The sequence below is a fragment of the Macaca nemestrina genome, chromosome 20 (assembly GCF_043159975.1).
Source record: "Macaca nemestrina isolate mMacNem1 chromosome 20, mMacNem.hap1, whole genome shotgun sequence".
Lineage (NCBI taxonomy): Eukaryota > Metazoa > Chordata > Mammalia > Primates > Cercopithecidae > Macaca > Macaca nemestrina.
The window spans coordinates 58,143,559-58,168,817 of record NC_092144.1 but is presented as its reverse complement, the minus strand read 5'-3'; the positions used below and the strand labels follow the sequence as shown (position 1 = coordinate 58,168,817).

Below are 25,259 nucleotides of genomic sequence, written 5' to 3'. Positions count from 1 at the left end.
GAGGAGGGGGAGAAAGAGGGAAAGGAGGGGGAGGAAGAGGGGGAGGAGGTGTAGAAGGAAGAGGAGGAGGAGGGAGAGAAGGAGGGGAATGAGGGAGAGTAGGAAGAAGGAGGAGGAGAGGAGGAGGGGAGAAAGAGGAGGAAGAGGAGGAGGAGGGGGAGGAGGGGGGGAGACAGAGAGGAAGGAGGGAGAGGAGGAGGAGGGGGAGGAGGAGGGGAGAAGAGGAGGAAGAGGGAGAGGAGGAGGGGGAGACAGAGAGGAAGGAGGGGGAGGAGGAGGAGGAGGGGTAGGAGGGGAAGAAAGAAGAAAAGGAGGAGAGGGAAGAAGAGGAGGAGGGGAGGAGGAGGGGTAAGGGAAGAAGAAGGAGGAGGAAAGGAAGGAGGAGGAGGAGAGGAGAACGAGAAGGGAGAAAAAGAATGATGAGGAGGAGAAGGTAAAAAAGGAGAGGGACAAGGAAGAAATGGGGAGGAGGGAAAGAGAGGAGGGACAGGGAGGAGAAGTGGGGAGGAGGAAAAGAGAGGAGGGGACAGGGAGGAGAAGTGGGGAGGAGGGAAAGAGAGGAGGGGACATGGAGGGGAAGTGGGGAGGAGGGAAAGAGAGGAGGGACAGGGAGGGGAAGTGGGGAGGAGGGAAAGAGAGGAGGGGACAGGGAGGGGAAGTGGGGAGGAGGGAAAGAGAGGAGGGGACAGGGAGGGGAAGTGGGGAGGAGGGAAGGAGAGGAGAGGACAGGGAGGAGAAGTGGGGAGGAGGGAAAGAGAGGAGGGGACAGGGAGGGGAAGTGGTTGTGGTTAGTTCCAGGGGCTATAAAATCTTGGAGATCAGCTGGTCGACCACGAGTGTCTGACAGGAGCATGGCCCGGCACATGGGGCTCCTGCTGGTTTGGGTCTGCCTGTTTCGTGGTGTGGTCGGTGGTGTGGTCGGCGGTCTATTCAACATTCTAGAAGAAGGTGAGGAGCCAGGTGACCCTGGCTGGGGACAGAGTCCTGCATATCTGCTGCTGTATATAATCAAATCCCAGTCGCCACAGAGGGCAACAGTCCCCCTTGCTTTAGGTACCTTAAGAAAGAAAAAGATACTCTCCCTTTCAGGTCAGAAACACAATCCATGGGTAAATATTTTTTTAAAAATAAGAAAGTTCAGCGAATAAAAGAATGAAAGACTAAGAATGTAAATTGGAAAATCCTAGTGACATGTTACTTGAAAACCATATGTCTCCTCCCTTTATGCTAGGAGATTTTCAATGTCTCATGCAGAGGTTTTGAAAATGAGACTGATTTTCATAAAGTCGATTTTATTCCTTTTCCAAAGTCGTGTTGCCTGTAACAATTATGAAGCGAAAATATAAAAATAAGAAGGGAATTCACTATGGATGCATCTGACACATTTGATAAGGACTAAGCATAATTTCAAAAACAATTTTTTATGGAATGACCAAGAATAATGATCTTGCATATATTTCTTTTAAGTATTCTTCAGGACATCCTTGCATTAAAAGAAAATAACACTGTGCTTGCTATTTTTTAAAAAAAGAACAGAAAAGAAAAAGGTACTCCCAATGTAACTATGACCACTGCTTTCTTATCCCGTAGAATTATTTTGTACTTATTGAAAAATAACACTGTACCTGGCCACAGGTTTTTTTTTTTTAATCAGACATCATGTTTGTAGATACATAAAAAGGAATATAGATAAGTGGGAAAAAGCTAATTAAGATGATCCTAAATCTTCTCCACTGTCAATGTCTGGTCTCCTGAATTATGGATGTCATATTTTTCCACATAATACTTGTGCCATTCAGAGCCTTAGAGATGAAGCATTTCTCTTAATAATGCATCAGAGAATAAAAACTCATGAGCCCCAGGCTTGTTAGCCTGTATGTTAAATGATGTGGTGCTGGTCTCGTTTTGATCTGCAGAACTGTTGCCTATTCACTATCTCCCTCTCTCTCCCTTGCATCCTTGCATCTGCCTCCTGGACTTATTCTCTCTCTCTCTCTCTTTTTTTTTTTTTTTTTTTTTTTTTTGAGATAGAGTCTTGCTCTGTCACCCAGGCTGGAGTGCAGTAGCATAATCTCGGCTCACTGCAACCTCAGCCTCCCAGATTTGAGCAATTCTCCTGCCTCAGCCTCCCGAGTAGCTAGGACTAAAGGTGCATGCCACCACGCCTGGCTAATTTTTGTATTTTTAGTAGAGACCAGGTTCCACCATGTTGGCCAGGCTGGTCTCGAACTCCTGACCTCAGGTGATCCACCTACCTCAGCCTCCCAAAGTGCTGGGATTATAGGCAGGAGCCACCGCACCTGGCCTATTGTCTCTTAAGAGTTTCTTTTGAGCAAACAGCAAGTTTTTTACACTGGTTTCTTGAGTAGCAAACTGCAAGGTTTTTACACTGGTTGTATTCAATACAGACAATCACAACTGGGTCCCCACAGCAATCCTGCTTGCAGATAATAAGATGTCGTGGCAAAGAATGGGAAGGTGTGAACTCATAGACATCTAGGGCTCAAAGTCTTGCTTGAGGCCGTCGGTTAAGCTTGGTTGGAACCCAGAGATGCTGGGGGGAAATCGGGACTCGTGAGCTTGCCAGGAGCAGTCAAGTGGGACAGAGGAAGGGAAGGGAGTCTTCAGTTCTTGATGAGTGGGGATGTATGAGAGCTCTCAGCTACGGTTCTCCCTCATCCTCATCAGGGGAGCATTGCATTTTAGCGTTTTAGAAGCAATGACTGGCCGGGTGCAGTGGCTCACACCTGTAATCCCAGCACTTTGGGAGGCCAAGGTGGGCGAATCACAAGGTCAGGAGTTCAAGACCAGCCTGGCCAACATGGCGAAACTCCATCTCTACTGAAAACACAAAACTGAGCCGAGCGTGGTGGCAGGTGCCTGTAATCCCAGCTACTCAGGAGGCTGAGGCAGGAGAATCGCTTGAACCCAAGAGGCGGAGGTTACAGTGATTTGAGATCACGCCATTGCACTCCAGCCTGGGCAACAAGAGCAAGATTCGGTCTCAAAAACAAACAAACAAACAAACAAAAATTAAAAACAGTGACCTGATAGGTTTGCTAGATGCACAGGATGTAGAGACTAAACAGCATGAGCATCTCCACTCATGAGCATACGATATGCACCCCCATCTCTTCCCACTAGTGCACGATCTAGTGGGAAGGCAGAAGAGGAAACGGACTGTGCGTGTGGCACATGCTGAATCGGCTATACGCCTGCCCTGAAAAAGAAAAAGTGGTGGAACTGGCAAGACTTCACAAAGGACTGGATTGGGTGATCTTGTTCCAGGGCTGAAAATTTGCCATGTCCAAAATGTAATTACTATTCCAAGTTGATGGGTTGTCTAAGGGATTACGTGGGAGTGGGGTCCCTTGCAGGGAGAACTGTCCAGGTATGTAGATCCATGCTTCATGAACCCAAAACGCTGGGGTTTTCCCTTTTGCCGTTTGGCGTTTCAGGCTTTGGTGCGGAGGGACTGCCCGCCAACCGGTCGTTTGATGTCAACAAGGGTTTGTGTTAAAATGGGAATCTTGCATTGCAAGAGCCATTGTTTTAAAGAGGATGAGGAGGAACCATAGCTAAGAGCTCTCACGCATCCCCGCTCACCAAGAACTAAAGGCTCCTCTCGCCTCCTCCGTCCCACTCTACTCCGCTCCTGGCAAGCTTAGGAGACCAGTTTTCCCTCCAGCATCTCCGGGTTCCAACCAAGCTTAGCCTGTGGCCTCGAGCAAGACTTTGAGCCCTGGATAGCTATGAGTTCCCACATCTGAAACAGGAGGATCATGATTCTTGCTGCCTCCCAGGGTTGCTGGAAGATTAAATGGGTTAGCATGTGTGACGCTCAGAACAGAACTGTTATCATTATGTCATTATTACTACTATTACAGTACCAAAAGTACTATTACAGTATTAAAGAGGCAGGATAATGGTTTGGATTTAGTAGTCGATAGTCACAGAGTGAGTTTAACTACTTTAAACATCTCGTACAAGTGGAATCATGCAATATTTGTCCTTTTGTGACTGGTTTGGTTCACTTAGCATAATATACTCCAGGTTCATCCATGTTACCGAAAATGGCAGGATTTTCTCTTTTTTAATTTTTTTTTAATTTTTAATTTTATTTTATTGTATTTGTTTTTCGAGACGAGGTCTCACTCTGTCGCCCAGGCTGGAGTGCAGTGGCGTGATCTCAGCTCACTGCAACCTCAGCCTCCCAGTACTGGGACCACAGGAGCACACCACCATGCTCAGCTAATTTTATTTTGTAATTTTGGTAGAGATAAGATTTCGCCAAGTTGCCCAGGCAGGTCTCAAACTCCTGAGCTCAAGCGATCTGCCCACCTCCGCCTTCCAAAGTGCTATGAGCCACCACACCCAGCCCTGCCTAAAGGTTCTTTGATCAAGGTTGTTTTGACCTAAGGAAAGGATCAATAGTAAATATATGTTCTGGCCAGGCATAGGTCAAGACGGGAAGATTGCTTGAGCCCAGGAATTTGAGACCAGCCTGGGAAACATAGTGGGACCCAGTCTCTACAGCAAATTTTGAAAATTAGCCAGGTATGGTAGTACGTGCCTGTAGTTCCAGCTACTTGGGAGGCTGAGGCAAGAGAATCACTTGAGCCTGGGAAGTCAAGGTTGCAGTGAGCTGTGATAGCGTCACTGTACTCCAACCTGGGTGACAGAGTGAGATTCTGTCTCAAAAAAAAAAAAAGTAAGTACATGTTTGTAGTACATGTTCTTTCACAAAGAACACTAGATAAAATAGAAATTTTAGGGACATTCTGAGAATGGGGTTCATCAGAAACCAACACGGCGAATTAGCATCCAAGACAGAGGTGCTTTAGCCTCCACAAACTGTATTGTCTAGTGATGCTCAAATTCTTCATCTTCATCCTCACTGTCTGGGGTTTCATTGCATAGCGTCCTTCCAAAATTCATGTTTACCAGAGATCTGTGAATATGACTGTATTTGAAATAGGTCTTTGCAGACGTACTTAATGAAGATGCAGTCATAACGGGTAAGCGTTGACCCTAATCCAATGACTGGTATCTTTTTAAGAAGAGGAAACAGACACACACAGGGAAGACAGCCATGCATAGTCAGAAGCAGAGATTAAAGTGATGCTGCCACAAGCCACAGAATACCACAGCCTGCCAGCAGACACCAAAAGCAAGGAGAGAGGCACAGAACAGTTTCTTCCTCTGAGCTCCTAAGAAGGAACCAACCCTGGCATTTTGGCCTCTGGCCTCCAGATCTATGAGACAATAAATGCTCTAGACCAAACAGTCTATGGTACTTTGTCTAGATTTTTTTTTTTTTTTTTTTTTTTTAGATAGGGGCTACTCTGTCACCCAGGTTGGAGTGCAATGGCACAATCATGGCTCACTGCAGTCTTGATCTCCCAGGCTCAAGTGATCCTCCTGCCTCAGCCTCCCAAGTAGCTGGGGCTACAGAGCACACACCACCATGCCCAGCTAATTTTTGTGTCTTTCTTTATTGTAGAGATGGGGTCTTGCTATGTTGTCCAGGCTGGTCTCAAACTCCTGGGTTCAAGCAATCCTCCTGGCTCAGCCTCCAAAAGTGCTGGGATTACAAGCTAAATCACCATGCCCGACCAGTAAATTTCTACAACACAAAACCAGGGAAGAAGCAGTCACAGAGGCCACGCGTCTCTCCTGTCTGTGGGATGAGCCTCCCATGGTTTGGTACCCGAGGACCCCAACTCCTCCCCGTTCATTGTTACTGCTCTTCATCAGTGCTCTTCCAGGCCTTCTGACATTCTCCAGATTCGAAACTTTTGACTTCCATCTTGGGTGCTGTATTCCTGGTCTTTGAACATAGAATGGAACAGCAAGTGCAGCCCTTTGGGAAGACTCCTGACCCAGCTCTTGAATCCAAACAAGAATCTTGGCCAAGATAGGATCGTAGGACTACCACGTAGCAGGCTACAGCAGTTCCCCATGATAGGGAGGCAACTACACTTTTCTTCCCTAGTCTGTTTGACCAGCTTCCCCAAGCTCCCTCCTCTGGGGCTCCATAACTTGGAAGAATAAAGTCTGATAAACTGTGTCCTCCTGTGGACAACTGCAAGGATGCCAATACATACTGTTGAAGATGCTGAAATTCACGGCTTATCCTCTGGAAAAGTGGTCAGGTTCAGGGGACTTCATAAGCTCCTGAACACATTTCACAGGCTTTCATTTTATTTACATTCACTTACTCTTTTCCTTTTTTTTTTTTTTTTTTTTTACAAAGTCTTGCTCTGTCACTCACGCTGGAGTGCAGTGGTGTGATCTCAGCTCACTGCAACCTCCACCTCCCGGGTTCAAGTGATTCTCCTGCCTCAGCCTCCCAAGTAGCTGGGATTACAGGCACGCACCGCCATGCCCAGATAATTTTTGTATTTTTAGTAGAGATGGGGTTTCACCATGTTGGCCAGGCTGGTCTTGAACTCCTGACCTCAGGTAGTCCGCCCGCCTCGGCCTCCCAAAGTACTGGGATTACAGGTGTGAGCCACCAGGCCTGGTCCACTTATTCTTTTTCTAATGTGCTTCCTCTCTTTATATCTCTGAAGAACTTTTAACATTTCTTTCAAGGCAAGTTCTCTGGTAGCAAATTCCCTCAACGTGAGTTTGTCTGAAAATCTTTGTCTTTCTTTCTCCTTCACTTTTGAAGAATAATTTTGCAGGGTACAGAATTCTAGATTGAAGATTTTTTTCTCTCAACACTCTAAATGCTTCATTCTTATCTGCATGGTTTCTGGAGAGAAGTTGGATATAATTCTTATCTTTGCTTCTCTGTAGGTAAAGTATTTTTCCCCCTCTGGCTTCTTTCAAAAGATTTTTCTTTTAAAAAATTTTATTTTAGATGCAGGGGGTACATGTACAGATTTGTTACATGAGTATATTGCGTAAATGGTGAGGTTTGGGATTCAGTTGAAGCCATCACCCAAATAATGAACATAGTGCCCAATAGGTAGTTTTCTTTTTTCCTTTTTTTTTTTTTTTTGGAGACAGAGTCTTGTATTGCCCAGGCTGGAATGCAGTGGCACGATCTTGGCTCACTGCAACCTCTGCCTCCTGGGTTCAAGCAATTCTCTTGCCTCAGCCTCCCAAGTAGCTGGGATTACAGGCGCCCACCACCACGCCCGGCTAATTTTTGTATTTTTAGCAGAGGCGGGATTTCACCATGTTGGCCAGGCTGGTCTTGAACTCCTGACCTCATGATCCGCCCACCTCAGCCTCCCAAAAGTGCTGGGATTACAGGTGTGAGCCGCTGCGCGCAGCCATCAATAGGTAGTTTTCAAGCCTGGGTCCCCTCCTTACCTCCCCACTTCTGTAATCCTCAGTGTCTCTTGTTCCCATCTTTGCGTGCACCCAGTGTTTAGTTCCCACTTATAGGTGAGAACATGTGGTATTTGGTCTTCTGTTTCTGCATTAATTTGCTTAGGATAATGACCTCCAGCTGCATCCATGTTGCTAAAAAAGACATGATTTTGTTCTTTTTTATGGCCGTATAAAACAATTTTGATTTGGGTTTATCTGAAAAAGTGAGACTGATTTTTATTTCAAATCAGGGTATTTTTAAAAACCTTATATATTGTAACAGAATTTAGCTTGAATTATGATGAAAGGTGAGTTATTGAGAATGAAAAGAATTGGGATGCAGGACTTTTCTGACAAAATTGTTATGATTTTCCATTGCATAGCTTTGTCTTCTTCCATTTTACACTTTCCTCAAAGGATCATAAAGAAAGCCAGTTTTGTATAAGTATTCTAAGACTAATTCTAGGACTATATTAATTTTTAGGGGCCCTTCTTAATCCTTTGAAATTAAAAAATATATATATATATATGTTTTCTTCAAGCCAGGCATGGTGACTCACACCTGTAATCCCAGCACTTTGGGAGGCCAAGACAGGTGGATCACCTGAGGTCAGGAGTTTGGGTCCAGCCTGGCCAACATGGCAAAACCCTGTCTCTACCAAAAATACAAGAATTAGCCAGGTGTGGTGGTGCACACCTGTAGTCCCAGCTACTTGGGAGGCAGAGGCAGGAGACTCAGCTGGTGATTCTAATATGCAACAAAGCTTGTGAACCATTGTGCTGGTCCATTATAACTATTTCTTAAATAATATATGCCTAAGGAAAAACGTTTTAATTTCAAGCCACAATGGCAGCCAGGACAATTTAGCTGAAAAACAAACCTGTGGAAAGAATAAACATGAGCAAATAGCAAAATAATCAGTAATAAATAAAATATACACAACAAATTCAGAATTAAAATCATTGCTTTTGCAAAAATCTTTTCAAAAAATAAAAAAATTAAGTCATTGCTCTTTTAAGTGTAATCTACAAATTTGATGAACTAGTTATGAACACAGATTATGTTGAGTTGTAATGCTTTAATATGAGAGATATCTGCAAATTACATTATAGTATGTGTATGTTCTCTTAACCAAACATGACATTTGTAAATTTACTTGTTGGTAAATTGTGCTTTTCTATCTTACATCATTTTAATGATTATTAAGTATCATCTATCATGGGCTATTTGGGAAAAAAATCAAATCTTTCACTCTGTATTTATTCTACAATTCATTCTACGTTGTATTTCATCCTAAAGTTATGACTGTTCTTAAAGCCTCAATTAAATGAACTTTGTAACAGTTATTTACTGTTTAACTAAACACATGCTGGTTTTGAATCAAATAGCCTTTGCATAAAACCACTTCATCAGGAACCATGCAAAGTAACAAAACAAAAAATTCAAGTTCTAAGGAGGGGGAGGTAAATATTACAGGTTTAATGGCTCATGAAGGAACAATGATTGAAAAATGCTGCTTTAAGAAAAAAAAAAAAAGTAAAGCTATCAGGCAATTTTCTTCGTTCCAAGAATATTAGGATATTCAGACTGGGGAGGACTTGACATCCTAATGTTCTCTCTCCATTTTATAGCAGAGTAAACTGAGGGCAGATGGTTGGTCAGTGGTTGAGCCTGTGTCAGGGTTTGGGCTGTTACTTCCTACTGAACCAACCTCTCCAGGGAGGATTCGAATTGAATTGCCATATGCTTAACTTTTTTAATTTAATGGAACTTAACATTTCTGAACTTTGTCTCTAAGATGAGGGAAACAATGCTTGCCTCACAAAATTGTTCTGATAAGTTAAATAAAATATAGTACGCAGGATAGAGAAGATGCTCAGAGCATTTATTTGCATTTCCTACATACCTCAGAGGTATCATTCTTATTTTTCCCTCCTAGAGGAAGAAGTTTCCATTTTGAAAGTGATAACTCTAAAGACATGAATCTCTAATAGTAGAATTCAGGTATTCAGTGAGAAGTGGTGACAAAAATAAAAACCTATAGTGTTCCATATCAGAAACCTATGATGAAGTAGTTTATTTTATAGAAAAATGTGAGAAAAGTAAATAATTTCCTTTGCCTGCTGAATTTTTTGTTTTAAGAATAATTTTAATCATTCCTGTCCTTTAATAATATTTGGAAAATACAGTTAAAGCAAAAGAAAAATAAGAAATCACCCACAATCACACTACCAAAAATAAGCTCTATTGAACCAAAGTTAACTTAGTTAACTTAGTTTTGCCTAACTTTCAAAATAGTATTATTCTTACTAGAATAGAAATTGGTGAAATCTTTTCATTTCTTTTATTTTAAAGTGACATAAATATTTGTTCAAAATTGTGTCTTTCAGATGAATTGTCATCAACTGTGGGTAAGTTGATCAAAAAACTTTTATTGGGGTTTCTTTTAAGAGTTTTGCGGCCGGGCGCGGTGGCTCAAGCCTGTAATCCCAGCACTTTGGGAGGCCGAGACGGGAGGATCACGAGGTCAGGAGATCGAGACCATCCTGGCTAACACGGTGAAACCCCGTCTCTACTAAAAATACAAAAAAAAAAAAAAAAAACTAGCCGGGCGAGGTGGCGGGCGCCTGTAGTCCCAGCTACTCCGGAGGCTGAGGCAGGAGAATGGCATAAACCCGGGAGGCGGAGCTTGCAGTGAGCTGAGATCCGGCCACTGCACTCCAGCCCGGGCTACAGAGCAAGACTCCGTCTCAAAAAAAAAAGAGTTTTGCAATAAAACGTGAAACCATTGAATATTCCCTTTCCTGGTAAGAAATCATATTTTTCATTAAAGATTACTATTTTATGTACTTATATTTAAGTAAATTCCATGTTAAAAATGTTAAGAAAAAAGAAGAATCCCAGCACTTTGGGAGGCTGAGGCGGGAAGACCGTGAGGTCAGGAGATCAAGACCATCCTGGCTAACATGGTGAAACCCCGTTTCTACTAAAAAACTACAAAAAATTAGCTGGGCGTGGTGGCAGGCACCTGTAGTCCCAGCTACCTGGGAGGCTGAGGCAGGAGAATGGCCTGAACCTGGGAGGCGGAGCTTGCAGTGAGCCGAGATTGCGCCACCCAACTCCAGCCTGGGCGACAGAGTGATACTCCATCTCAAAAAAAAAAAAAAAAAAAGGAAGAAGAAGTGATAAATCATAATTTTACTGTTAATTTTACTTTTGGGTGATTAAACATTTCATTACATGTAACTTCATAATGTGATTTTTAGCAAAAATCAAGTATTATGGAAAATAATGAAATAGAAAATGCCTTTTGCCACCTAAAAATGAAGTACAAATTTTTCCATATCTATTTATATGCTCATCTTTATTAATGCCTACTTGATATTATAAAGTCAATTTCATTTTAATATTCTCTCAGGGATTAATATTTTTAATTAATTCTTATTTTTTAAACTAATACTAACCATGCTGAAATAAACATTCTTTTTTTTTTTTTTTTTTTTTTTTTTTTTTGAGACGGAGTCTCGCTCTGTCACCCAGGCTGGAGTGCGGTGGCCGGATCTCAGCTCACTGCAAGCTCCGCCTCCCGGGTTCACGCCATTCTCCTGCCTCAGCCTCCCAAGTAGCTGGGATTATAGGCACCCGCCACCTCGCCCGGCTAGTTTTTTGTATTTTTTAGTAGAGACGGGGTTTCACCGTGTTAGCCAGGATGGTCTCGATCTCCTGACCTCGTGATCCGCCCGTCTCGGCCTCCCAAAGTGCTGGGATTACAGGCGTGAGCCACCGCGCCCGGCCGAAATAAACATTCTTAATCTAAGTGTCATTCCAATTAAAACTAGGAAAGCACAGGGGTGTTACGTTAACACTATTTTAGGTTCTAACATAAGTGATATTGTAAAAAGGAAAAAATCTATATAAAATAACAGGCAAAATTATTTTATGATTGTATACTTTAAATCCCTAAGAACATGAATAAAAATTATTAGTTTTAATAAAGTAATATGGCTATGTGGCTGGATACAAGATAAACATACACCAGTCAATAGTTTTTCTCTATACTGGTAAGAACCAACTGGATATTGATGGAAATGGAAAACATTCTGTTTAACATCAGTGACCAAAAAAAAGCACTTTGGAATTAAATCAGTGAGAAATGTGTGGGATTTATATAGAACAAATAAGAAAATCATATTGAAGAGCAAAAAAATACATTTTGAAAAAGAGATATTGCCATGTTCTTGGATGGAAAACATAATACCATAACAATATCACTCTTTCCCAAACTAATATTTTTATTTAATTTTATTTTACATAAGAGCACATTTTAAAGCCTAATAATAGTGGAATAAATGTCAGCTCTAAATTTTATTTTTCAGAAACTATAAGTCATTTTCCAGAAATTGAAGGTAAGTTGATCAGAAAACTTTATTAATGTATATTTTCTTTTAATTTTGTAAAAATGGGGGAATCAGTAATGTTTTTCCAGTAAAAAAAAAAATTTTCTTCTTATATAAAATGTAATATAAGTGCCTTGTAAACAGATAAAGAAAAGAGAGGTATAGAAGTCACTCTGATCTTTCATCAGCACTAAATGTGTCTACTCTTTAATTTCTGCCAATCGAACAAGAAATAACAGATTTTAAAATTTATATAGAAAAAACATCCAATAATAATTAGAAATATTATGAACAAAGTGCTGGAGTAGAGAAATATTTCATCTCATCAGATATTTAGACATACTAAAATACTGTAATATAAACAACATGGAATCAGCCTAGAAAGATAGAAGGAAGAGGAGGAGGAGGAGGTAGAGGAGGAGGGAGGAAGGAAGAAGAAGAGGAAAAAGAAGGAGGAGGAGGAGGAGGAAGAGGAGAGAAGAAAGGAAGAAATATTTTGTGATACTTGCTGTCTCCAGAGTCTGCTCATTTTACCACCATGCTTCCTTACCTCTCTAGTAATTTCAAGAAATTTTAGAGCAAATGTAGAATGGATCCCAGGATATATTAGAATAATCCATGGTTTTAAGCATGACCATTTAAATGTACAGGTGGTTTATTTCATCATCAATCTGTCATTACTAAATGTGTTTGAAAGAAAATAAAGTTGATTGCCCTTTTGCATCATATACAAAACTAAATTCTAGCTTAATCAAATTTTAAACGTAAAAGGAACAAAATTGTTTAATTTAAGAAGAAAATGGAAAATATATGTGTGGCCTAAGGACCAGCAGATCTTTTAAAGCAAGGCAGAAATCATCTGTAACACAGGTAAACATTTTTAAAGTGTGTAAATGCTTCATGCTAATGAAAATTCAGGTAAAGGAGCACAATTTGTGGGAAAGACTAATTGCCATTTTCTTTGACAAAGCAATATTCATCAATGTTAAAATTGTATATACACTTTGTCCTTGTAACCTTGCTTTGGAGATTTTATAGAAACAAACGCTTCAGTACATAAGAATTTAAATGCGTGAAATGTTTACTGCAGCTGTATTTACAGTGGGAAAAATCTGAATGTGGAAATACTGAATGAATTGTGGTGAATCCGTATCACAGAACATGAATCAGCATTAGAAAGAAGTTAAGGCCTGACTCAGTGGCTCATGCCTGTAATCCCAACATTTTTGGAAGCTGAGGCAGGAGGATGCTTGAGCTCAGGAGTTTGAGGCCACCCTGGCCAACATAGTGAGATCTCATCTCTACAAAAAATTTAAAGATTATCTGGGCATGGTAGCATGCACCTGTAGTCCCAGCCTATTCTGGAGGTTGAGGTGGGAGGATCGCTTGAGCTCAGGAGAATGAGGCTGCAGTGAGCCATGAAGAAGTTAGAGCGACACAGTCACTTTAAGAAGATTTCTGTGATGTGTTAAGTTGGAAACTCAATTATAAAATATGATTAATTTTGAAGGGTGGCAAAAAATCATGCATGTGTACCTGTGTGTATGCACATATAACTATATATATCCTGTATTAACCATATAGCATATATACAAAACAATATAACATATATAAGTATATATGTATAACCATACAACATATATATACCCAGGTGACACACATACACACATGTATAGTTGTATGGGAGAAGGAGAGAAAGAGAGATGATGGAAGGAAGTGAAAATAAGAGATCCAGGGGCAGGGGGGAAGAATTGTTTGGTAGATAAATGCCCACATTTATGTATTTTGAAGGGTGGCAAAAAATCATGCATGTGTGTCTGTGTGTATGCACATATAACTATATATATCCTGTATTAACCATACAGCATATATACAAAACAATGTAACATATATAAGTATGTATGTATAACCATACAACATATATATACCCAGGTGACACACATACACACATGTATAGTTGTATGGGAGAAGGAGAGAAAGAGAGATGATGGAAGGAGGTGAAAATAAGAGATCCAGGGGCAGGGGGGAAGAATTGTTTGGTAGATAAATGCCCACATTTATGTTTCTATGCTTACGAGAGATTTCTGAAACCGGAGCAAATGCTAAGCAAAATTTTGAGACTGTTTATACCCTGGGGAAAAAGTAGGGCAGGGGCAGCAATATAAAACAAAAGACCTTTGTCATTAGAGAGCCAAAGCTCTGCTATTGAGCGGCACAATAACATTTACTGCAGTCACAGCCAATGACTCTGATTTCAAAGGGCAGCAGCCCCTAGGAAGACAGTGGCTTGATAACCTCTCTCTCAATACACCCGGAAACAGAGGAAGAATTTTGTTTTCTCTAGATGGGGAGTGTGTCTTTCCATTCCACTATAAAAATGGAACCTACTATGACTGCATCAGGTCCAAGTCAAGACACAAGTGGTGCTCGTTAAATGAGACTTACGAAGGATACTGGAAGTATTGCTCTGCCGAAGGTGAGTGTCCTGCCTCTAAACACCTCAGAGCAGTAATCTTGGTCTCTGAGGCTGGGATGTGGGGAGAAGCACAAGAGGGTTCTGAAAATAGAATCCATAGCCAATTAAATTGTGAAAATAAAGGATGTTCAATTTCTTACTATATAAAAATCACATTGCGCCAAAGAGATGAGCATTTCAACCACATTATTTTGAAAAGAATCTTTTTGGTAGAACATCAAAGTAATATGGGATCTGAATCCCCCACCAATATTGTTCCCATGTGCCTTTGGTGAAATAGGGCAGAGCAGATGATACGGAATAGGAAGCAAAAGTGTGTGTTTGCATGTGTGTGTGTGTGCACATGTGTGCATACATGTATGTCTGTGTGAGTGTGCATGTGTATGTGTGCACATTTGTTCACGTGCATGCACACACATGTGCACTTGTGTGCACGTGTGTGCATATGTGTGCATGTGTGTGCATGGTGTGGTGGAGGGGGTGCAGATTAGAAAGGTTTCTTACTCAGACTGCTGCTTCCTCTTTCTCTTCTGCAGATTTTGCAAGCTGCGTGTTTCCCTTCTGGTATAGACGCTTGATCTACTGGGATTGTACTGACCATGGGGAAGCATTTGGGAAAAAATGGTGTTCACTGACCAAGAATTTTAACAAGGACCGAATTTGGAAATACTGTGAATGATGGCGAGATTTACCAGGGGAGGGGGATGAAGATGTTTAATCGTTCTCCTTGGAAAGAACCTATAGTTTTTGTTGGCAGAGGAGAACCCTTTCTCGTTCGAGAGGGGTTTTTTTATTTTTTTATTTTTTTTTTCTGGGATGCGAGTTGAAGGTGATCTAACTAAATAACTAGAGGTTTTTGATTAAGGATTATGGGGTTTTAATATGGAAATCTGTAGTTTAGCCTCAGCACTTTAATTGCTAACTGTGTAAAATTAGTCCCTTTTAAAAATTAAGTCTATGGGGTAGGCGTGGTGGCTCATGCTTATAATCCCAGCTCTTCGGGAGGCTGAAAAGGAAGGACTGCTTGAGGCCAGGAGTTCAAGACCAACGTGGACCAATATAATAAGACCCTGTTTCTAAAAAAAAAATTTTTTTTTAATTAACTATGCATGGTGGCACACACTTGTAGTCTCAGCTACTCAGGAAGTTGAGGCAGGAGGATCACCTGAGTTCAACAGTTCAAGGTTGCAGTGAGCTGTGATGAAAGGGAGACCCACCTCTAAAATAAAATAAATGAAGTAAAGTAAGCATACGGACTTTGGGTGATAGTGATGTGTCAATGTAGATTCATCAGTTGTAACCAATGTTCCAGTCTGGTGGAGGATATTGATAACACAGAGGCTATGTGTACATGGGAAATTTTTGTACCTACTACTCAATTTTTCTGTGACTTAAAACTGCTTTAAAAACTAACATGTATTTAAAATGCATGACCTTAATAAAGAATATTTTTAAAACAGAAAAAAAAAGTGATAACTGAGGTGATACCTGAGGTAGGAATACAGGTGTGGAGGGAAAGTATCAGAGTGAGGTTTAAAAAAGGTCAGATATGAACCACACGAACAAGGGCAACAAAACTGGGTGCATTGTACAAAGTGAGGGAAGGCCACTGGGGTTGGTCCATGGTGGGTGCCCTGGGAGCCAGGCAGTGGGCATGCCAGCACTTGAGAGTTGGCTAAGTCCAAAGAGAAGCCACAGAGCATCGTTCAGTAAGCAGAATCTGGACAGAATCCAATTTGATTATGGAAGCCAAGAGTGGTGGCCGATGCCTGTAATTCCAGCACTTTGGGAGGCAGAGGCAGGAGGATTGCTTGAGTCCTGGAGTTCAAGACTAGCCTGGGGCCAGGTGTGGTGGCTCAAGCCTGTAATCCCAGCACTTTGGGAGGCCGAGACGGGCGGATCACGAGGTCAGGAGATCGAGACCATCCTGGCTAACCCGGTGAAACCCTGTCTCTACTAAAAAATACAAAATCTAGCCAGGCAAGGTGGCGAGTGCCTGTAGTCCCAGCTACTCAGGAGGTTGAGGCAGGAGAATGGCGTGAACCCGGGAGGCGGAGCTTGCAGTGAGCTGAGATCCGGCCACTGCACTCCAGCCTGGGCGACAGAGCGCGATTCCGTCTCAAAAAAAAAAAAAAAAAAGACTAGCCTGGGTAACATAGCAAGACCTCATCTCAAAAGAAAAAAAAATGAAAGAAAATAACAAAGAATAGTAGAGAGGAACTATCTGATAGAAGGCTCTGAGAAAGTAGGAAGAGATGGGATGATTCCAGGAGGAGGAAGTAGAGTCACCCTCAGTAGAAACATATGTTCCATTGCTACAAGGTATAAGAAAAAGTGAGTGTGTGCAGATATAAGCTGATTCATAAATTTGAGGGGATTCGTATGTGAGAGAGTTTTTTTATTGTATTTTCTCAAGAAAGTAGTAGGAAAAGCAATCTTGTGATAATAGAGGGATGGGTATAGTGGGGTAGGTGTGTCATGGTCATTGAAGAGAGTGGAGAGTGAGGTGACCAGAGACATATCGGAAGATGTCTGGCTAGTGTAGGGGGGTTGGTTGAGGTTAACGTGTCAGTCAGGAAGCTTACTGCACGCTCAAATTGGGTAGTTAGAGGAAACTGGAAACTACAGATAATAGTGCAGTATTCAGGGATAGTAAGAGCAATACCTGAACAGTGAGGGGAAGAGAAATTCCTGGAATGGAGAGCGTGGGAGAACAAGAGAGGAAGAAAAAGGACAGAGATGGAGAGTAAGCGAGAGACAGAATAGGAGAGTATGGGAGGGAGGGAGGAGAGAAGATTGGGTAGAAAAGACAGACAGAGAGGCAGGGCACAGTGGCTCACGCCTGTAATCCCAGCACTTTGGGAAGCTGAGGCAGGAGGATCCACCTGAGGTCAGGAGTTTGAGACCAGCCTGGCCAACATGGTGAAACCCTGTCTCTACTAAAAATACAAAAATTAGCCAGCCGTGGCGGCGGGCATCTATAATCCCAGCTACTCGGGAGCTGAGGCAGGAGAATCGCTTGAACCCGGGAGGTGGAGGTTGCATTGAGCCAAAATGGTGCCATTGCACTCCAGCCTGGGCAACAAAAGCAAAACCCCGTCTCAAAAAAAAAGAGAGAGAGAGAGAGAGAGTGCAAGAAAGTGGCTGTGGAAGTGACCAATCCATGGGAGCCAAGGGAATTAATACCTCAACCTTCTTCCCTCTAATCTCCTGCCAGTGCATCCCATTGGTCAAGCCCAAGTAGAAAGCAAAGTTGCTGGGATTACAGGGGTGCACCACCGTGCCAGGCTAATTTTTTGTACATTTAGTAGACACAGGGTTTCACTATGTTGGCCAGGTTGGTCTCGAACTCCTGACCTCAAGTGATCTGCCCGCCTCGGCCTCCCAAAGGGCTGGGATTACAGGCATGAGCCACCGTGCTTGGCCCCAGTGCTTCTGAACTTTGATCTAGGTTCCACTCGACTGTAGAACTTTAAAAATTCTCTATAACCAGTATGCTGCCCATCTCAATTCATTCAGAAAGTCCTAAGGTGGTGCCCAGGCATCACACCTTCTAAAGCTCCCCTGGTGACCCCAGCTTGAGTCCCCTTGATCGACCCCATTCATACATTCCAAGAAGATAATAGTATGCTCAGGGACTTCCCCTGCAAGTTGTCTCCTACTCCAGCTGCCAGTATACTTTTTTTTTCTTTCTTTTTTTTTTTTTTTTTTTGAGACGGAGCCTTGCTCTGTGCCCCTCCAGGCTGGAGTGCAGTGGCGCGATCTCGGCTCACTGCAAGCTCTGCCTCCCGGGTTCCCGCCATTCTCCTGCCTCAGCCTCCCGAGTAGCTGGGACTACAGGCGCCCGCCACCTCGCCCGGCTAGTTTTTTGTATTTTTAATAGAGACGGGGTTTCACCGTGTTAGCCAGGATGGTCTCTACCTCCTGACCTCATAATCCACCTGCCTTGTTCTCCCAAAGTGCTGGGATTACAGGCGTGAGCCACCGCGCCCGGCCTCTTTTTTTTTTTTTTTTTTTTAACATGGCAGAGGACATTTGTTTCCTAAACACCTATGAGCTTTGTGAGCTTCCTTAAGTTTTTCGGTTTTTTTGTTTTGTTTTCTGTTCTTGTTTTTGTTTTTGTTTTTTGACACAGTCTCGTTCTATAGCCCAGGCTAGAGTGCTGTGGCGTGATCTCGGCTCACTGCAACCTCCACCTCCTGGGTTCAAGCGATTGTCCTGCCTCAGCCTCTCAAGTAGCCGGGACTATAGGCACACGCCACCACGCCCAGCTAATTTTTGTATTTTTAGTAGAGACAGGGATTTGGCCAGGCTGGTCTCGAACTCCTGACCTCAAGCAATCGACCTCCCCTTGGCCTCCCAAAGTGCTGGGATTACAGGCATGAGCCACCACGCCTGGCCTTTCTTAAGTATTCTTTGAGTAACAGGACAAAGGATATGTTTGCTATCCAGGCTGCATCATTGATGATGGGCAATTTTCTTTATCTCTTCAAGGCTCAGTTTTCTCATCTGTGACGTGGAGATCGAAGTTTCATAGGTCTCTGTGAATCTAAAATAAGATGATGCAGTCAATTCTTGCTATATGTGGCAAGTGTGTTCTAGAAAGTAGCCACGTACACTGAATTAGTGAATACTAACCTGGTGCTTCTAGGGGAAACAGAAGGTTAGTTTCTTGAGAGCCTCTGGTCACAATGTTTTTGTTAATGACTAATAAGTAACCTTCTTTTATATGTGTTTCTGTTTAAAGATGTTTTATTTAATACATAATGCTGATTCATTAGCACGGAACTCAAGACCAACAGGGCTGAACGCATGCCTGAATGAAGCTTCTCTAATACACACATTTTCCCCATAAGGTGCGCCATAACCCCTTGCATTTAGGATTACGCTTGGGGGTCATTTAAACAGTGACACTACCAACAAAAAATACAAAAGTGGGAAAAACATGAGATTAAATAGATCGCAAGAAGGACACTTGTTTATTTTTTGTTTTGTTTTCGTGTGTGTGTGTTTGTTTTGTTTGTTGGTTGGTTGGTTGGTTTTGAGACAGAGTTTCACTCTCGTTGCCCAGGCTGGAGTGCAATGGTGAGATCTCGGTTCACTGCAACCTCCGCCTCCCAGGTTCAAGTGATTCTCCTGCCTCCGCCTTCCAAGTAGCTGGGATTACAGGTGCCCGCCACCACGCCCGGCTAATTTTGTATTTTGTAGTAAAGATGAGGTTTCTCCATGTTGGTCAGGCTGGTCTCGAACTCCCGATCTCAGGTGATCCACCCGCCTCAGCGTCCCAAAGTGCTGGGATCACAGGTGTGAGACACCGCGCCCAGCCTGAAGGACACTTGTATACACTGAAAGCTGAAACTAGAAGGTGGAGCATCGCCTTGTTCAACCTCAGCAGGGCATGAGGGCATTGAACAACTCCAGTTCTTCCTTGCTGTTCACATGTTCATGAACGGCCAAGAAAACAGTGACTCTATGCCTGGGCGCGCTGGCTCACGCCTGTAATCCCAGCACTTTGGGAGGCTGAGGCAGGTGGATCACCTGAGGTCAGGAGTTCGAGACCAGCCTGGCCAACATGGTGAAACCCCATCTCTACTAAAAATACAAAAATTAGCCAGGTGTGGTGGCGGGTGCCTGTAATCCCAGCTACTCGGGAGGCTGAGGCAGGAGAATTCCTTGAACCCAGGAGACGGAGTTTGCAGTGAGCCAAGATCGTGCCACTGCACTCCAGCCAGGGCAACAGAGTGAGACTCTGTCTCAACAACAACAACAACAACAAAAAAAGAGTTCCAGGGCAGAACCATCCTGCCGAAGGCATTGGGTAGAATCAGAAAACGAAGTGTTCAAATTAAAAATTTTGCTTCAGGAGCTACAATTAAAATCAGATTTTTTTATGACTCTGCTAACATAGTTTCATACCCGGTTAGTGATGGGGCTAAATTGGCTTTAAAAACTCAAACAAACTCAAAAACAGATATTTGAAAACAGAAGTCCCTGCATCATGCAACCAGTCCGTTGCCGTGTTCCTGGTGATGGTTCCAGTTCGACATGTTTGGGGGAACAGAACGTTCACAGTCAGAGAAGAAAACATGATACCTGTACAGATTTTCAAATACCTTAGATCTTCACATCACTGAGTAATGTTTCTGAACAGGCAGGCAATCTGCCATCACCCAGAGATTCCCTGGTTGGTGTGCCCTACGAGGCAGCTGGTTGCATTTTGCATAATTTACTGGGTTGGCTTTTGCAAATCCAGATCAAACCTAGACCCACGATTTCCAAACTTAGACCCATTATTGGACAAGCCTGGAACAAATGATAACAATATCAAAAGCCTAATCAGCACCCGGGATATGTAAAGTATTTAAAAACCTCCAGCCTCGAAGACAGGGAGGGATAAAAGATTATAATTGGGTTCAGTGTATACTGCTCAGGTGATGGGTGCACCCAGATCTCACAAATCACCACTAAGGAACTTACTCATGTAACCAAATGCCACCTGTTTTCCCAATAACCTATGGAAATAGTTTTTTTAAAGAGGCAACCACAGCAGACTAGCGGGCTGAAGGTGATGCTTCTAGAGTGGAGGTTGGGAGATCCTGTCCCAGAGTAAGCTGAGACGGAACGAGGGCTGGGAGGACAGCAAACCCAGCTGGCTAAAGTTCAGATACAAAGGGAAGACGCATGGCTGGGCACAGTGGCTCACGCTGTAATCCCAGCACTTTGGGAGCCCAAGGCGGGAGGATCACCTGAGGTCGGGAGTTTGAGACCAGCCTGGTCAACATGGTGAAACCCCGTTTCTACTAAAACTGCAAAAATTAGCAGGGCGTGGTGGCAGGCACCTGTAATCCCAGCTACTCAGGAGGCTGAGGCAGGAGAATTGCTTGAACCCGGAAGGCGGAGGTTGCAGTGAGCTGAGATCACACCATTGCACTCCAGCCTGGGTGACAAGAGCAAGACTTCATCCAAAAAAAAAAAAAAAAGTGGGGGAAGATGCTGTGTTTTCCTTCCAATGACTCAGGATTTATGTCTAATTTTTGGACATCCATGGAGCGTCCCTGCACCAGGCCCTGGACTAAGCACTTGGGGACAAAGATGCATTAGATGTCATCCCTATCCTCACAGAACACATCTAGAGGCTACTCTAAAACAGAGATTCTGGTCAGGCACGGTGGCTCACACCTGTAATCCCAGGACTTTGGGATGCCAAGGCAGGCGGACCACCTGAGGTCAGGAGTTTGAGACCAGACTGACCAACATGGTGAAACCATGTGTCTGCTGAAAATACAAAGATTAGCCAGGCATGGTGGCGGGCACCTGTAATCCCAGCTACTCGGCAGACTGAGGCAGGAGAATCACTTGAACCTGGGAGGCGGAGGCTGCAGTGAGCTGAGATTGTGCCACTGCACTCCAGCCTGGGAGACAGAGTGAGACTCCATCAAGGAAGGTAGGAAGGTAGGAAGGGAGGAAGGGAGGAAGGGAGGGAGGGAGGGAGGAAGGGAGGAAGGGAGGGAGGGAGGAAGGAAGGGAGGGAGGGAGGGAGGAAGGAAGGGAGGGAGGGAGGAAGGAAGGGAGGGAAAGGACACTTAGGCCAGCTCTTTTCGAATGGTGAGTCATAATCTTCCATTTATCAAAGCACAACCAGCATTGTTTAAATTAAAAATGCTGCAAACGTGGATGGAAAAACATAGTGTTTCATGCGTATGGCATGAGTTATTTCTAAAAAAGGTTTTAGAGATTGTATAGATATGGATGCCTAAATAGAAAGATATAGATAATAGATAGATGTCGGCTCATATTTTAAAGTCCATTCTTTCTATAGATTATGGTAAAAAAAAAAAAAAAAAAAAAAAAGGAAACATTGTCTTTGTGAACCCAGAAATCTCATCTTAATCTTTCACAAAGAATAGGAAATCTTTTGTAAAGAGTAAGGCTGACTTGTTTTTTCGGTCTAGGAATGCTAGCAGAAAGCAATGCTTTTTGAACTGGGCTTCAGGGTTTCAGTGGAGACACGCAGAGCCTGGTGGGATTGAGCCCAGGTGGTGGCAATGAATCCCTAAGAAGCAAAGTGATGCTGGTTATTATGCCAGGCAGCAGGGTGTCATTACTAATCAGATCGTAGGGAATGGCTGGTGCAAGAGCGACATCTGGTGGTGGCAAATTAATCACAGGTTTTTCAGAAATGAATTCAACGGGCAGCTCGCTTAAAGACATTCATTGTGGCTGGGTGCAATGGTTCACACCTGTAATCCCGGCAATTTGGGAGGCCGAGGCGGGCGGATCACGAGGTCAGGAGATCGAGACCATCCTGGCCAACATAGTGAAACCCCATCTCTACTAAAATACAAAAAATTAGCCGGGCATGGTGGCACACACCAGTAGCCCCAGCAACTTGGGAGGCTGAGGCAGGGGAATAGCTTGAACCCGGGAGGGGACGGTTTGAGTGAGCTGAGATCACACCACTGCACTCCAGCCTAGCGACAGAGCAAGACTCTGTGTCAAAAAAAAAAAAAAAAAAAAGATATTCATTGCACAGAAGATCCACAGTATAACGGCCAGACTGGAATCATCACGCTGGAGTCATGGCTTTTATCCCAGTTCCAGGCATGAGTCAGTTCACCAGCTCAATGCCCCTTGAGTGAAGGCAAGGCTGTGTAACCAGGCACTGCTATAAGGCCATAGGTAGACACAGTAAGAAAATGCAAAGGAAAGGCCGGGTGCAGTGGCTCACGCCTGTAATCCCAACACTTTGGGAGGCTGAGGGGGATGGATCACCTGGGGTCAGGAGTTTGAGACCAGCCTGGCCAACATGGTGAAACCCCATCTCTACTAAAAATACAAAAATTAGCTGAGCATGGTGGTGCATTCCTGTAATCCCAGCTACTCCGGAGGCTGAGGCATGCCTGGCCTAGACCCATAAATCCTATCTTATACCCATTAGGTATCCTAATTCTTACCTATGTGGGGTCCAATTTGAGATGTCTTGCACTGAGAGTGTTGTGTTAAAATTTCCTATTGTTGGAATGTTTCTGTGTCTCCTTACATCCTCTGTAGTTTTTGCTTTACAAAATGATCACTCTGGGCCGGGCATGGTGGCTCACGCCTGTAATCCCAGCACTTTGGGAGGCCGAGGCGGGTGGATCACCTGAGGTCGGGAGTTGGAGACCAGCCTGATCAATACAGAGAAACCCTGTCTCTACTAAAAATACAAAATGACCCAGGTGTGTTGGCACATGCCTGTAATCCCAACTACTCGGGAGGCCGAGGCAGGAGAATCGCTTGAACCCAGAAGGTGGAGGTTGCAGTGAGCTGAGATCGTGCCATTACACTCCAGCCTGGGCAACAAGAGCGAAACTCCATCTCGAAAAACAAAAATCACTCTGTAATTTGATAATTTGATGCAGAGATGCATATAGCTCATACCTTCATTGTGAACAGCAACTCCTGTCATTGAAAAGTGACCATCTTTGTCGTGCTTAATGCTTTTTGGCTTGAATTCAACTTTGATGCCAAAATTGCAAGCCCTGCTTTCTTTGTTTTTATTTGTCTTGTATTCTTTCTCCTAGCCTTTATTTTTTTAATTGGCAACTTAAAATTGTATGTGTTTATGGAGTACAACCTGATTTTTGATGCATGTATACATTGTATAATGGCTAGATCAATATTTGTTTACAGTTTTAGTTTCTTCAAACTGCTACATTATTCTTGCCTTGCTTTTGAGGAGTTTGAGGCCAGCCTGATTATCTTGTTCCTTTAAAGTATGCTTTATTTTTGTTTTGAGGCCCTGAAGACTTTTTTCTTTACTTTTGAAGTCTAATAATTATATTAGTTCTATGACTAGGAGTTGTAATTCCCAGGTAAAATTTTCAAAGTAATTGGTGGGTCTTTTTAAGATATAGACTCAGTCTTCTTTTATTTTTGGAAAGTTTTCTTTGATTACAGTTTCAAATATTACGTTTCTTCCTTTGTTTGATCTTCTTTCTCAGGAACACACATGATGCATGCAATCTCCCATTGCAACTATAGTGTCTATGACTCTTTCTGTTCTTTTCCTTATTGCCTTATCTTTGTTGTTTTGGTGCCTTTCTTAAATGCACCTTCTTAGCCAGATGCAGTGACTCATGCCTGTAATCCCAGCACTTTGAGAGGCCCAGGCAGGTGGATCACCCAAGGTCAGGAGTTTGAGACCAGCCTGGTCAACATGGTGAAACCCTGTCTCTACTAAAAGTACAAAAATTAGCCAGGCGTCATGGCAGGTGCCTATAATCCCAACCACTTGGGAGGCTGAGGCAGGAGAATCGCTTGAATCCAGGAGGCAGAAGTTTCAGTGAGCCAAGATCGCGCCACTGCACTCCAGCCTGGGCGACAGAGGGAAGCTATGTCTAAAAAAAAAAACTCTTTTTTAATTTAGTCTTCACTTCTGATATGACTTTCTATTTTTTATTCATTTTCTGCCTGAGTTTATTATTGTTCCTTTTTTAACTTAAAAAAAAAATACATTTCTGGCCGGGCACGGTGGCTCAAGCCTGTAATCCCAGCACTTTGGGAGGCCGAGGTGGGCAGATCACGAGGTCAGGAAATCGAGACCATCCTGGCTAACACGGTGAAACCCCGTCTCTATTAAAAATACAAAAAATTAGCTGGGCGTGGTGGTGGGCGCCTGTAGTCCCAGCTACTCGGGAGGCTGAGGCAGGAGAATGGCGTGAACCCGGGAGGTGGAGCTTGCAGTGAGCCAAGATCGCGCCACTACACTCCAGCCTGGGCAACAGAGCAAGACTCCGTCTCAAAAAAAAATTATATATATATATACACACACACATTTCTGTACTTTTTGAATTTCTGTTTCAAGGTGTTTTTCCTATCTCCAAATGCTTATTTGAGGATATTTCATTTCCCCTTGGTTCATTTCTTCTGGGGTGTGTGTGTGTGTGTGTGTGTGTGTGTGTGTGTGTGTGTGTGTGTGTGCGCGCGCGCGCGCGCCGGTGCACGTGTGTACCTGGGTCTCATTTTCTACTTTCTTCCTGCAGTACCTTGTTTATAGGAGATCGACTTCGCTACAGAG

The 25,259-nt window shown here is 43.3% G+C and overlaps 1 protein-coding gene across 1 annotated transcript; it reads left to right on the top strand.

Moving 5' to 3' along the window:
* The first annotated feature begins 851 nt into the window (after nucleotides 1-851).
* On the top strand, nucleotides 852-15,646 carry LOC105478689 (binder of sperm protein homolog 1). The gene is made up of 4 exons (XM_071086205.1): nucleotides 852-948; nucleotides 3,459-3,509; nucleotides 13,916-14,200; nucleotides 14,737-15,646. Exons 1-4 carry the CDS (start codon nucleotides 852-854, stop codon nucleotides 14,877-14,879), a joined length of 576 nt encoding a protein of 191 aa, XP_070942306.1. The 3' UTR covers nucleotides 14,880-15,646.
* The last annotated feature ends 9,613 nt before the right edge of the window (nucleotides 15,647-25,259 follow it).

Excerpts from the sequence above, each read along its gene's own strand:
- LOC105478689 (XM_071086205.1), top strand. The coding sequence starts at position 852 with ATGGCCCGGCACATGGGGCTCCTGCTGGTTTGGGTCTGCCTGTTTCGT. Across the intron at positions 3,510-13,915 it reads GTCGTTTGATGTCAACAAGG|CCAAAGCTCTGCTATTGAGC; the intron begins GTTTGTGTTAAA and ends GTCATTAGAGAG. Across the intron at positions 14,201-14,736 it reads GAAGTATTGCTCTGCCGAAG|ATTTTGCAAGCTGCGTGTTT; the intron begins GTGAGTGTCCTG and ends TCTCTTCTGCAG.